A 12,850-nucleotide genomic window follows, 5' to 3' on the forward strand; every position below is an offset into this window, starting at 1 on the left:
GAGTTCGTATACTATGTTCATATATGTACATAATTTGGGTCGTAACCTTGTAATAACAAGAGCTGAACATAATCCGGGTTAGTCCGATTCTAAACCGGTCCATAAATCGGGTCCCATCACTACTATCTTCATACCTATTTAGGTGGTGACATGTGTCATTCAATTTAATTTAGATTGGATTGAGATGTTAAATCTGTACATTTGTCACAATCTTAAATAGGTAGGAATAAAAGGTAGGAGTATATTGAATTTCTCTGAAATAAATATAGTTGAGACAATTGTAAAGCCATGGTATCGTTTTGGTTTTATTAGATTCCTTTTGTCCGATCTAATGTGCTTCAACTGATTTTTTTTATAATAAAAACATTTTTTTTAATACCATATAATACTTTTAAAAATTATTGAGCATTAAGTGGTACAAATTTATAAATTGATTTTTTTTAAAGAAATAAACTAAATGTTTTATAAAACTTACAAAAATACATGGAAACTAAAAAATTACGAAAAAAATGCATTGAAATGGCAAGAACTAAAATACCTATTAAAATTGCAATAATTACAGAAACATGCAATGAATGGTTAAAAATTTTTCAAAATGAAACGAATGTCAAAAAGTCAAAACAAAGTTAAGTACCAGTTCAACATGTTCAACTTAACATGTTCAACTTAACTGCTATCGATAACGATAACAACATGGATCTTCATAACACCTTTTGATTTCATTTTATGCCTCACGCCATCAACACCATTCAAATTCTTGAAATCCGCAAAAACATTCGACAACTCCACATACTCACCATCACTGTTAGCCTCTAATTCCACCATCTTTCTAGACGCAAGTTTAGCCATTTCCACATTTTTATAAATCTTGTTGGCATTTAGACGGTGCACCCTATGCTTCAGCAATCGGTGCACATGGCATACTCTGGATGAAGCGTAATGATTCATCCAAACGGATCAATCGGCCGTATAAATCAACCATACATCCATACTGCTCTACTCTTTGGTCATAGATTAAGAATGCTTCCAACCTTCTTCAACAAGACCCGCTACACTACAAGCCTTTAAGATTGAAATGAAAGTGACCTCATTTCGTGTGATGTTTTTTTGTTGCATAAGGGTAAAAAGGTCAAGATACTCTTTACCATAACCATGCATGGCTAGTCCTCCCATGGCACCACTCCATGTGTTGACATTCTTTTCTTTCATCACCCAAAAAAACATTCATTGCCGTGTTAAAACCCCCACACTTTTCGTATATATGGACTAGTGCACTACCAAGAGTTGTGTTGATTTGTAGTTTTTTATACTTTATATATCTATATGCCGGTTGTCCCGCATCTAAAGCACTTAACCGAGTGCATGCAGATAATACATGAACCTTCAAACCTTTCATTTCCATTGCGTTAAACAGTTCGAGTCCGTTTAAAGGCTCCCCGAAACGCACGTACCCTGCTTTCATTGCGTTCCAGGCAATCACATCTCGGTCGAGCGTTATTTCAAACTCTTGGCGTGTGAATTTGATATCTCCTAACTTTGCACAGGCGACCACCATTGTTGTCTGAGTTACCAAATCTGGGTTGTTGATGCTAAAAAGCAAATCTTTTAAGTCCCTAAGAGACCCCATTTCAGCGTACAAATTAATCAACCCGCTTTGAACATGTGGGTCTTGATCCAAGGCGTATTTCAAAGCAGTCCCATGTACAGCCAAACCAAAATTCTTATCCACTAACTGTGCAGCAGAATTGATCAAGAACGTAAACAAGTAATTATCAGGTTTATAATTCGATTTTACAATTCTTTTATAGAAATCGAAGCTTTTTTCAGTAGTTGAGCTCTCTTGGAGTAAACTTTGATCAGAGAGTTTAAAGCAAACACCGGAGGGACTTTCACATTGGTCCAATAGTTGAACAGAATAATCCATATTTTGTGGGTGTTTGAGGGCCATTGATGCAGCAAATTTAGATACAAGATCTGGGCCGTTTAGGAAACCATTGACTAGCAATTGTGAGTGAATTTACTTTTTTTTTTTTTTTTGTCATTAATTTCATAAAAGGAAAACTCTCGATATTATGTGGCAAAATAGCTTACCTAACATATACGAGGGTTAATAAACGATTTCTTGTTATCAGGAAGTTGTTTAACAACATTACATGCCTTGGATATCTTCATACCAACCAACCTAATGTAAGTCTCAACAAAACTCATGACACGTTAATTATTTATGGATCAATCATTATCACTGTGCATTACCTATATATACATGGTCTCTTGTACATTATTTTTCACAGGTTAATCAACTTCATTAATCTTCGATCACCTCTCAGAGTCTTTTGACTCATCTTTAGCGACTCAAAAAAATCCTACAATGGCTTCCACCTCCTACCTTTACATTTTTGCAATTGCACTATTCTCAATTACAACAAATGAGATGTGTTTTGCTTCCCGCAATTTGCTGCAAGCAACCACATTCCCGACACTGCCACAACCACAGATACCAACAATCCCGACAATGCCACAGCCACAGATACCAACAATCCCGACAATGCCACAACCACAAATGCCCACCATCCCCACACTGCCACTACCACAAATACCCAGCATCCCTAACATGCCCAAAGTTTCATTGCCTCCATTGCCTTCTATGCCTACCATCCCTAACTTTCCAACAACTCTTCCCAATATTCCTTTCTTTGCTCCACCACCTTCCAAGAAGTAGATTGTACAACGATATCAAAAAAAGAAAAGAAAAATCCATTATAGAGCTCGGGCGATTTGATTGATCCGGAGATTATAATCTTTTTTATTTGATCGCATTCATGATATTTGTGGCTAGATTAAATTGTTGTCGAGTGCTATCATTCACATGTTTTTGTGTTTTGTGTAATTTGATATACTTTGTAATATATTTTTTCTATTAAGGTTGATGATTTCCATTACTTTTATCTCAAGTGTTTCCTGGTACACAAAATTAGGCAACATGCTTGATATATGTTAACATTACATAACAAAAATTATTAAAAATATACTTTATAAAAACAATTATTTCATTTTACGTTTACTATAAAATACTGAAAATCTTATAATAAGATGAAGTATATATTATAAAACAAATATATATTACAATCACATTAATCAATGACTTCAATCCATGGTTTGAGTGAAAATAAAATAAAAATTTATTTTTAGATTTAATGATAACTTTTTAACTATTGTTATTATTAATTAGTAAAAGCTTATCTATTTGGTTATTTTTATGTTCGATTATGTAGCTTTTTTAAAATATTAACCATTATGTATAGTTAATTCATGTAATTTTATTTATCAGTTTACGTTAATACTTTATTTTTTAGACAAAATTATAAAAATAGTCCTAATGGTTTGTCAAATGTCACAAAGTCGGTCACTATTAATTTTCATTATGCAAATGAGAATTGTGGTTTGCAAAACATGCACGTGTGGCCATTTTACTAACTCCGTTAGTATTCAGGAATGACATTTTCGTCTTTTCAAGTATAAAATGACTGAATTCGTGACATTTGGTAAACCAGAATGACTATTTTTGTAACTTGTTTTAAAATAATATAGATGATAGAAAATGAGTTTTTTTTTTATACTCAAAAGTTTGAGGCCATATGGGATTAATATTTTTCTTGTGTTTCACCTTGCATGTTTTGACTTCCCGAATAATAACATTATTCAAACCATCCACAACCGATCATACTTTGGAAGTAGGTATGAAAGAAGACTGTCATGAATCTGACTGTAGATTGTCTAAAGTATCTTAGACATAACAAAAGTTTGTTGCAGGGTTCATCAGTGCTCCTGTAAGATTACAGTATTGGATTAAACACATGCTCACTTGGATCGCATCATGGATTTTATCACTAGTGATTAGTGAGACGATAATATCCTATATTCTTGAAACCGAGACGTGTGAATTTTATTCTGTAATTCGGTTGCACATTGATAATATGTAAACGCACCAGTAACTTGGTGTTATAAAACATATTGTTGTGTGTGATTTGATGAGTAGGTACAAGCGAGCATTGAGTCCAATTTTATCCGTTCCTTTTACCCAAAGTGGGATAAAAGCGATATATATGGGGCCCTCGATGATTTAGTGATGACACCCTAAGCGCTTGGCAGAGCCGGGACTAAGTTGATGTGTTGAATTGTAGTGTGTTGTTAGTCGTCATAAATCGGAAATCGGGAAACAACACATGAACGGAGAGTCTGATTAAAATCCATGTCTCAGTTCATACGATATCTAGAATGGAGGAACATATGATCCCTTATCTAAAGGACACGTTTCTGATATGATCAGAGTTCGACAACGGCTTTAGAAAGCTACGGTTGCTGATCAGGTTCCGAAGTCATATGCAACTGATAGGATAAACTAAGGAGAAAGAGGATTAATTATGATTTATTAATATATCATATGGATAATATATTATAAGAGAAATCATATTGTTTAATAAATATTAGTTAACAATTAATAATAATTAATTTTGTGGCTAAAAGAGATTAATTAAATAAAGGGGACTGATTGTGTAATTATATGATAGTTGCATAAATGGGCTAATGGACTCCATAGAAGTTGGAGCGGATGAAATCTATGGGGAAACCCATAAGAATTCGTGCAAGGCCTCTAAAGAGGGAGGTCATGGGCTCCTTAGGGCCTAAGCAGTGAAATTAGGGTTTCCTAGTTCAAAACCCTAATAGCCTACCAATATAAGGAACCCCTAAGGCCCCAAAATGTGGTGAAGTAATCCATAAGGGTTCTTGGACGTTTTTGGTGCTCATCCTCCTTCTCTAGGCCATCTTGTTGCTCATGGTGTTTGTGACTCCATTAGAGGTGCAACATTTAAGGCACTAAGCTTTCAAAGGTCAAGATCAAAAGGAATTGAGATTGTTATTGCTACATAAAAATCAATGTAAGATCTAAACTCTATTCTTTTGTCAATTTCGATTGTTGTATGCTAGAATTAGGGTTTATGAGCGTTGGATGATTATTGCATGTTCATTAGACAAACTAGATCCAAAGCTTTAGGGTTTGCATGTACACCATATGATTGATGTAGTGCTCAAAGCCCATCAGATTTTGACCATACTGAAAAAGGTGAACTAAGTAGAGTTTGTATGTGCCTTTGATGTTATCTAATTTTTGTTTTGACTATGCTCAATGTTATGGGGATCCAAAGTAAAGGTGTGTTGGTTGGAGTCTATAACCACCGATGGAGATAGAAGGTGAGGAGAGGGGGAAAACTGTACAAGGCTTATGAATAAGACATGTGTACTACCATAAGCATACCTAGGTGGTTCCCGAGGTAGCCAAGGAAAAATTTTGGGGATAGCCTTTTACTTTGATCTTGGATCCGCCACTCTGTATGTGTACTAAGATTTGAAAATTTTGTAACCACCCATGTGTAGATAATGAAATAAGTACTTCAAGGTAAGTTCATATAAGTAATATTATACAAAAACCCTAGATTTTAGGCAATTCTTTTGTTACTAACTTCTAACTGGAAAAATATTTGTATTTTAATTCTTAAATTTATAACCTAACAGATGTATATGCCAAGCATTCAGTTACATATTTAAATGAAAAGTTGATGCATCGTTCAAGGAGTGCGTGAAGTTGTTATTATGTTTCCCATGCCTACAAGATTGAAAGATATCAAACTACTTTAGTAGGTATATACATAGTGCTACTATTCATATTTGGATTATAACTTTTCAGCCTTTATAATTTAGTTCTTTCAATTAATGTCTCATGTATTCATGAAGTTGCTATTATCCATATTTGGATTATAACTTTTCAGCTCTAATTTTGATGTTTGTGATATGATTTTAGGAAGCAAACATGGCAACCAACAACAAGTCTTGTATTTTGCAAGTTATATCTTCCATCTTCTTAAGTGTTTTTAAACATCAATTAAACACTGTATATTTAAAGCATTTAATGTGGAACAAAATAGCCTTAACTATACCTCTTTATGATGTTCATTGCTTTCTTAACACATGCTTTTACTATATAAAACATTTACTTTTTTCGTTCTTTTACACGCACTACCATATGATTGTTTGTTTTGTCACTAACGTCAAAAGTCGATGGAAATGCATGTTTATGGTATTGAAAATTTCCATTTTTTTTAGTATAGCATTTTCATACAGTTTCTAATTATGGGAACATTTACTTAGGTCTTCACAACCACAACTTCTGATGACCATAAAGCATTCCACTACTCTTTTTGCAATAATCAAAACGATAATGCATGATTATTATAAATATATTATAAGGACATAAACAAAAGCTTTTACAAATTGTGTAAATTGTACGTTGGTATTAATTGTGGCTAGTTTTTATTTAAGTTGAAAGTATGTTGCTAGTTTTTTATTCGATTTGAAAGTATGTTCTTATTAATAAAATGATACGGCTTGCTGTTTAATTTGGTGTAAACATGGTTATTATTTCTTTGTTAATCTTGAATTTAATTTGTGACACTTGGGTAAGGATTAGTGGTAGATTCAACACCTAATAGACCATGGCTAATTACATTAGTAACAATGATTAAATATATAGAAAAATTGTTCATTTACAAATAATCAACAACGGATAAGCGACGGCAATTAGCGACGGATCTTTGACAAAATGTAGTTGATCCAAAAGTCTTCCGCGATAGCCCAATCACTTCTTGATCTTTCGCTGCCCATTAGCTACCAAGGTTTTTTCGTCTGTATCCATCATTGATTTGTAACTAATGGCTTTACCAACAGATTTCCCGACAGAAATGTTCGTGACCAATACCTATGTTTCTAGTAGTGCAACACATATTAAATTCACATCAATCAGGGCTTCATTGGGTGTAAATAAAACTAAATTTAATTCTTAATTTATTGTTACATTTTTAACTATTGTCATGATTATTTAAACAAAATTTACTTATTTGGTCCATTTTAGATTTCGATTATGATAATATTCTAAAATACTAACCATTGTTTGTAAGTTAAAAAAACATATTACGTTTTTTATTATTATTAATCATTATTGTTGTGCACTATTTTTAAACTAGTTATTACTATTAAAAAGTTATGAAAGATCATCCATTAGTTATTTTAAAACCATTAACTATTATTATTAGTAAATAATTCAAAAGTTACAATTCTATGTCTTGGTAGAAAATTTTATTTTTCATTGCACTTATGTGAAATCTTGTTATGTTTTATGGTTGACAAGATTTACATAATTAAATGATGTTGTGTGAGAAGCAAAACTAGTGAACCATGTATGCAAGTTTTGTAAAGGGGAGTTCGTATACTATGTTCATATATGTATATAATTAGGGTCGTAACCTTGTAATAACAAGAGCTAAACATAATCTGGGTTAGTCCGATTCTAAACCGGTCCATAAATCGGGTCCCATAACTAATATCTTCATACCTATTTAGGTGGTGACATGTGTCATTCAATTTAATTTAGATTAGATTAAGATGTTAAATCTGTACATTTGTCACAATCTTAAATAGGTAGGAATAAAGGGTAGGAATATACTGAATTTCTTTGAAATAAATATTGTTGAGACAATTGTAAAGGCCTGGTACCGTTTTGGTTTTATTAGATTCCTTTTGTCCGATCTAATGTGCTTCAACTGATTTTTTTTATAATAAAAACATTTTTTTTAATACCATATAATACTTTTAAAAATTATTGAGCATTAAGTGGTACAAATTTATAAATTGATTTTTTTTAAAGAAATAAACTAAATGTTTTATAAAACTTCCAAAAATACATGGAAACTAAAAAATTACGAAAAAAATGCATTGAAATGGCAAGAACTAAAATACCTATTAAAATTGCAATAATTACAGAAACATGCAATGAATGGTTAAATATTTTTCAAAATGAAACGATTGTCAAAAAGTCAAAACAAAGTTAAGTACCAGTTCAACATGTTCAACTTAACTGCTATCGATAACGATAACAACATGGATCTTCACAACACCTTTTGATTTCATTTTATGCCTCACGCCATCAACACCATTCAAATTCTTGAAATCCGCAAAAACATTCGACAACTCCACATACGCACCATCACTGTTAGCCTCTAATTCCACCATCTTTCTAGACGCAAGTTTAGCCATTTCCACATTTTTATAAATCTTGTTGGCATTTAGACGGTGCACCCTATGCTTCAGCAATCGGTGCACACGGCATACTCTGGATGAAGCGTAATGATTCATCCAAACGGATCAATCGGCCGTATAAATCAACCATACATCCATACTGCTCTACTCTTTGGTCATAGATTAAGAATGCTTCCAAACCTTCTTCAACATGACCCGCTACACTACAAGCCTTTAAGATTGAAATGAAAGTGACCTCATTTCGTGTGATGTTTTTTTGTTGCATAAGGGTAAAAAGGTCAAGATACTCTTTACCATAACCATGCATGGCTAGTCCTCCCATGGCACCACTCCATGTGTAGACATTCTTTTCTTTCATCACCCAAAAAAACATTCATTGCCGTGTTAAAACCCCCACACTTTTCGTATATATGGACTAGTGCACTACCAAGAGTTGTGTTGATTTGTAGTTTTTTATACTTTATATATCTATATGCCGGTTGTCCCGCATCTAAAGCACTTAACCGAGTGCATGCAGATAATACATGAACCTTCAAACCTTTCATTTCCATTGCGTTAAACAGTTCGAGTCCGTTTAAAGGCTCCCCGAAACGCACGTACCCTGCTTTCATTGCGTTCCAGGCAATCACATCTCGGTCGAGCGTTATTTCAAACTCTTGGCGTGTGAATTTGATATCTCCTAACTTTGCACAGGCGACCACCATTGTTGTCTGAGTTACCAAATCTGGGTTGTTGATGCTAAAAAGCAAATCTTTTAAGTCCCTAAGAGACCCCATTTCAGCGTACAAATTAATCAACCCGCTTTGAACATGTGGGTCTTGATCCAAGGCGTATTTCAAAGCAGTCCCATGTACAGCCAAACCAAAATTCTTATCCACTAACTGTGCAGCAGAATTGATCAAGAACGTAAACAAGTAATTATCAGGTTTATAATTCGATTTTACAATTCTTTTATAGAAATCGAAGCTTTTTTCAGTAGTTGAGCTCTCTTGGAGTAAACTTTGATCAGAGAGTTTAAAGCAAAGACCGGAGGGACTTTCACATTGGTCCAATAGTTGAACAGAATAATCCATATTTTGTGGGTGTTTGAGGGCCATTGATGCAGCAAATTTAGATACAAGATCTGGGCCGTTTAGGAAACCATTGACTAGCAATTGTGAGTGAATTTACTTTTTTTTTTTTTTTGTCATTAATTTCATAAAAGGAAAACTCTCGTTATTATGTGGCAAAATAGCTTACCTAACATATACGAGGGTTAATAAACGATTTCTTGTTATCAGGAAGTTGTTTAACAACATTACATGCCTTGGATATCTTCATACCAACCAACCTAATGTAAGTCTCAACAAAACTCATGACACGTTAATTATTTATGGATCAATCATTATCACTGTGCATTACCTATATATACATGGTCTCTTGTACATTATTTTTCACAGGTTAATCAACTTCATTAATCTTCGATCACCTCTCAGAGTCTTTTGACTCATCTTTAGCGACTCAAAAAAATCCTACAATGGCTTCCACCTCCTACCTTTACATTTTTGCAATTGCACTATTCTCAATTACAACAAATGAGATGTGTTTTGCTTCCCGCAATTTGCTGCAAGCAACCACATTCCCGACACTGCCACAACCACAGATACCAACAATCCCGACAATGCCACAGCCACAGATACCAACAATCCCGACAATGCCACAACCACAAATGCCCACCATCCCCACACTGCCACTACCACAAATACCCAGCATCCCTAACATGCCCAAAGTTTCATTGCCTCCACTGCCTTCTATGCCTACCATCCCTAACTTTCCAACAACTCTTCCCAATATTCCTTTCTTTGCTCCACCACCTTCCAAGAAGTAGATTGTACAACGATATCAAAAAAAGAAAAGAAAAATCCATTATAGAGCTCGGGCGATTTGATTGATCCGGAGATTATAATCTTTTTTATTTGATCGCATTCATGATATTTGTGGCTAGATTAAATTGTTGTCGAGTGCTATCATTCACATGTTTTTGTGTTTTGTGTAATTTGATATACTTTGTAATATATTTTTTCTATTAAGGTTGATGATTTCCATTACTTTTATCTCAAGTGTTTCCTGGTACACAAAATTAGGCAACATGCTTGATATATGTTAACATTACATAACAAAAATTATTAAAAATATACTTTATAAAAACAATTATTTCATTTTACGTTTACTATAAAATACTGAAAATCTTATAATAAGATGAAGTATATATTATAAAACAAATATATATTACAATCACATTAATCAATGACTTCAATCCATGGTTTGAGTGAAAATAAAATAAAAATTTATTTTTAGATTTAATGATAACTTTTTAACTATTGTTATTATTAATTAGTAAAAGCTTATCTATTTGGTTATTTTTATGTTCGATTATGTAGCTTTTTTACAATATTAACCATTATGTATAGTTAATTCATGTAATTTTATTTATCAGTTTACGTTAATACTTTATTTTTTAGACAAAATTATAAAAATAGTCCTAATGGTTTGTCAAATGTCACAAAGTCGGTCACTATTAATTTTCATTATGCAAATGAGAATTGTGGTTTGCAAAACATGCACGTGTGGCCATTTTACTAACTCCGTTAGTATTCAGGAATGACATTTTCGTCTTTTCAAGTATAAAATGACTGAATTCGTGACATTTGGTAAACCAGAATGACTATTTTTGTAACTTGTTTTAAAATAATATAGATGATAGAAAATGAGTTTTTTTTTTATACTCAAAAGTTTGAGGCCATATGGGATTAATATTTTTCTTGTGTTTCACCTTGCATGTTTTGACTTCCCGAATAATAACATTATTCAAACCATCCACAACCGATCATACTTTGGAAGTAGGTATGAAAGAAGACTGTCATGAATCTGACTGTAGATTGTCTAAAGTATCTTAGACATAACAAAAGTTTGTTGCAGGGTTCATCAGTGCTCCTGTAAGATTACAGTATTGGATTAAACACATGCTCACTTGGATCGCATCATGGATTTTATCACGAGTGATTAGTGAGACGATAATATCCTATATTCTTGAAACCGAGACGTGTGAATTTTATTCTGTAATTCGGTTGCACATTGATAATATGTAAACGCACCAGTAACTTGGTGTTATAAAACATATTGTTGTGTGTGATTTGATGAGTAGGTACAAGCGAGCATTGAGTCCAATTTTATCCGTTCCTTTTACCCAAAGTGGGATAAAAGCGATATATATGGGGCCCTCGATGATTTAGTGATGACACCCTAAGCGCTTGGCAGAGCTGGGACTAAGTTGATGTGTTGAATTGTAGTGTGTTGTTAGTCGTCATAAATCGGAAATCGGGAAACAACACATGAACAGAGAGTCTGATTAAAATCCATGTCTCAGTTCATACGATATCTAGAATGGAGGAACATATGATCCCTTATCTAAAGGACAAGTTTCTGATATGATCAGAGTTCGACAACGGCTTTAGAAAGCTACGGTTGCTGATCAGGTTCCGAAGTCATATGCAACTGATAGGATAAACTAAGGAGAAAGAGGATTAATTATGATTTATTAATATATCATATGGATAATATATTATAAGAGAAATCATATTGTTTAATAAATATTAGTTAACAATTAATAATAATTAATTTTGTGGCTAAAAGAGATTAATTAAATAAAGGGGACTGATTGTGTAATTATATGATAGTTGCATAAATGGGCTAATGGACTCCATAGAAGTTGGAGCGGATGAAATCTATGGGGAAACCCATAAGAATTCGTGCAAGGCCTCTAAAGAGGGAGGTCATGGGCTCCTTAGGGCCTAAGCAGTGAAATTAGGGTTTCCTAGTTCAAAACCCTAATAGCCTACCAATATAAGGAACCCCTAAGGCCCCAAAATGTGGTGAAGTAATCCATAAGGGTTCTTGGACGTTTTTGGTGCTCATCCTCCTTCTCTAGGCCATCTTGTTGCTCATGGTGTTTGTGACTCCATTAGAGGTGCAACATTTAAGGCACTAAGCTTTCAAAGGTCAAGATCAAAAGGAATTGAGATTGTTATTGCTACATAAAAATCAATGTAAGATCTAAACTCTATTCTTTTGTCAATTTCGATTGTTGTATGCTAGAATTAGGGTTTATGAGCGTTGGATGATTATTGCATGTTCATTAGACAAACTAGATCCAAAGCTTTAGGGTTTGCATGTACACCATATGATTGATGTAGTGCTCAAAGCCCATCAGATTTTGACCATACTGAAAAAGGTGAACTAAGTAGAGTTTGTATGTGCCTTTGATGTTATCTAATTTTTGTTTTGACTATGCTCAATGTTATGGGGATCCAAAGTAAAGGTGTGTTGGTTGGAGTCTATAACCACCGATGGAGATAGAAGGTGAGGAGAGGGGGAAAACTGTACAAGGCTTATGAATAAGACATGTGTACTACCATAAGCATACCTAGGTGGTTCCCGAGGTAGCCAAGGAAAAATTTTGGGGATAGCCTTTTACTTTGATCTTGGATCCGCCACTCTGTATGTGTACTAAGATTTGAAAATTTTGTAACCACCCATGTGTAGATAATGAAATAAGTACTTCAAGGTAAGTTCATATAAGTAATATTATACAAAAACCCTAGATTTTAGGCAATTCTTTTGTTACTAACTTCTAACTGGAAAAATATTTGTATTTTAATTCTTA

At 33.6% G+C, this 12,850-nt stretch overlaps 2 protein-coding genes and 2 pseudogenes across 2 annotated transcripts; 2 read left to right on the forward strand and 2 right to left on the reverse strand.

Moving 5' to 3' along the window:
• Window positions 1-666: 666 nt before the first annotated feature.
• LOC111894414 (putative pentatricopeptide repeat-containing protein At5g40405) lies at window positions 667-2,008 on the reverse strand (annotated as a pseudogene).
• A 360-nt stretch (window positions 2,009-2,368) lies between these two features.
• Window positions 2,369-2,719, forward strand: LOC128127411 (protein PELPK1-like). The gene has a single exon (XM_052765896.1). It carries the CDS (start codon window positions 2,369-2,371, stop codon window positions 2,717-2,719), a length of 351 nt encoding a protein of 116 aa, XP_052621856.1.
• A 5,243-nt stretch (window positions 2,720-7,962) lies between these two features.
• Window positions 7,963-9,305, reverse strand: LOC128127412 (putative pentatricopeptide repeat-containing protein At5g40405; annotated as a pseudogene).
• A 359-nt stretch (window positions 9,306-9,664) lies between these two features.
• LOC128127413 (protein PELPK1-like) lies at window positions 9,665-10,015 on the forward strand. The gene has a single exon (XM_052765897.1). The coding sequence runs from the start codon at window positions 9,665-9,667 to the stop codon at window positions 10,013-10,015; it is 351 nt and encodes a 116-aa protein (XP_052621857.1).
• Window positions 10,016-12,850: the final 2,835 nt, after the last annotated feature.

The sequence above is a fragment of the Lactuca sativa genome, chromosome 7, assembly GCF_002870075.4.
Source record: "Lactuca sativa cultivar Salinas chromosome 7, Lsat_Salinas_v11, whole genome shotgun sequence".
Lineage (NCBI taxonomy): Eukaryota > Viridiplantae > Streptophyta > Magnoliopsida > Asterales > Asteraceae > Lactuca > Lactuca sativa.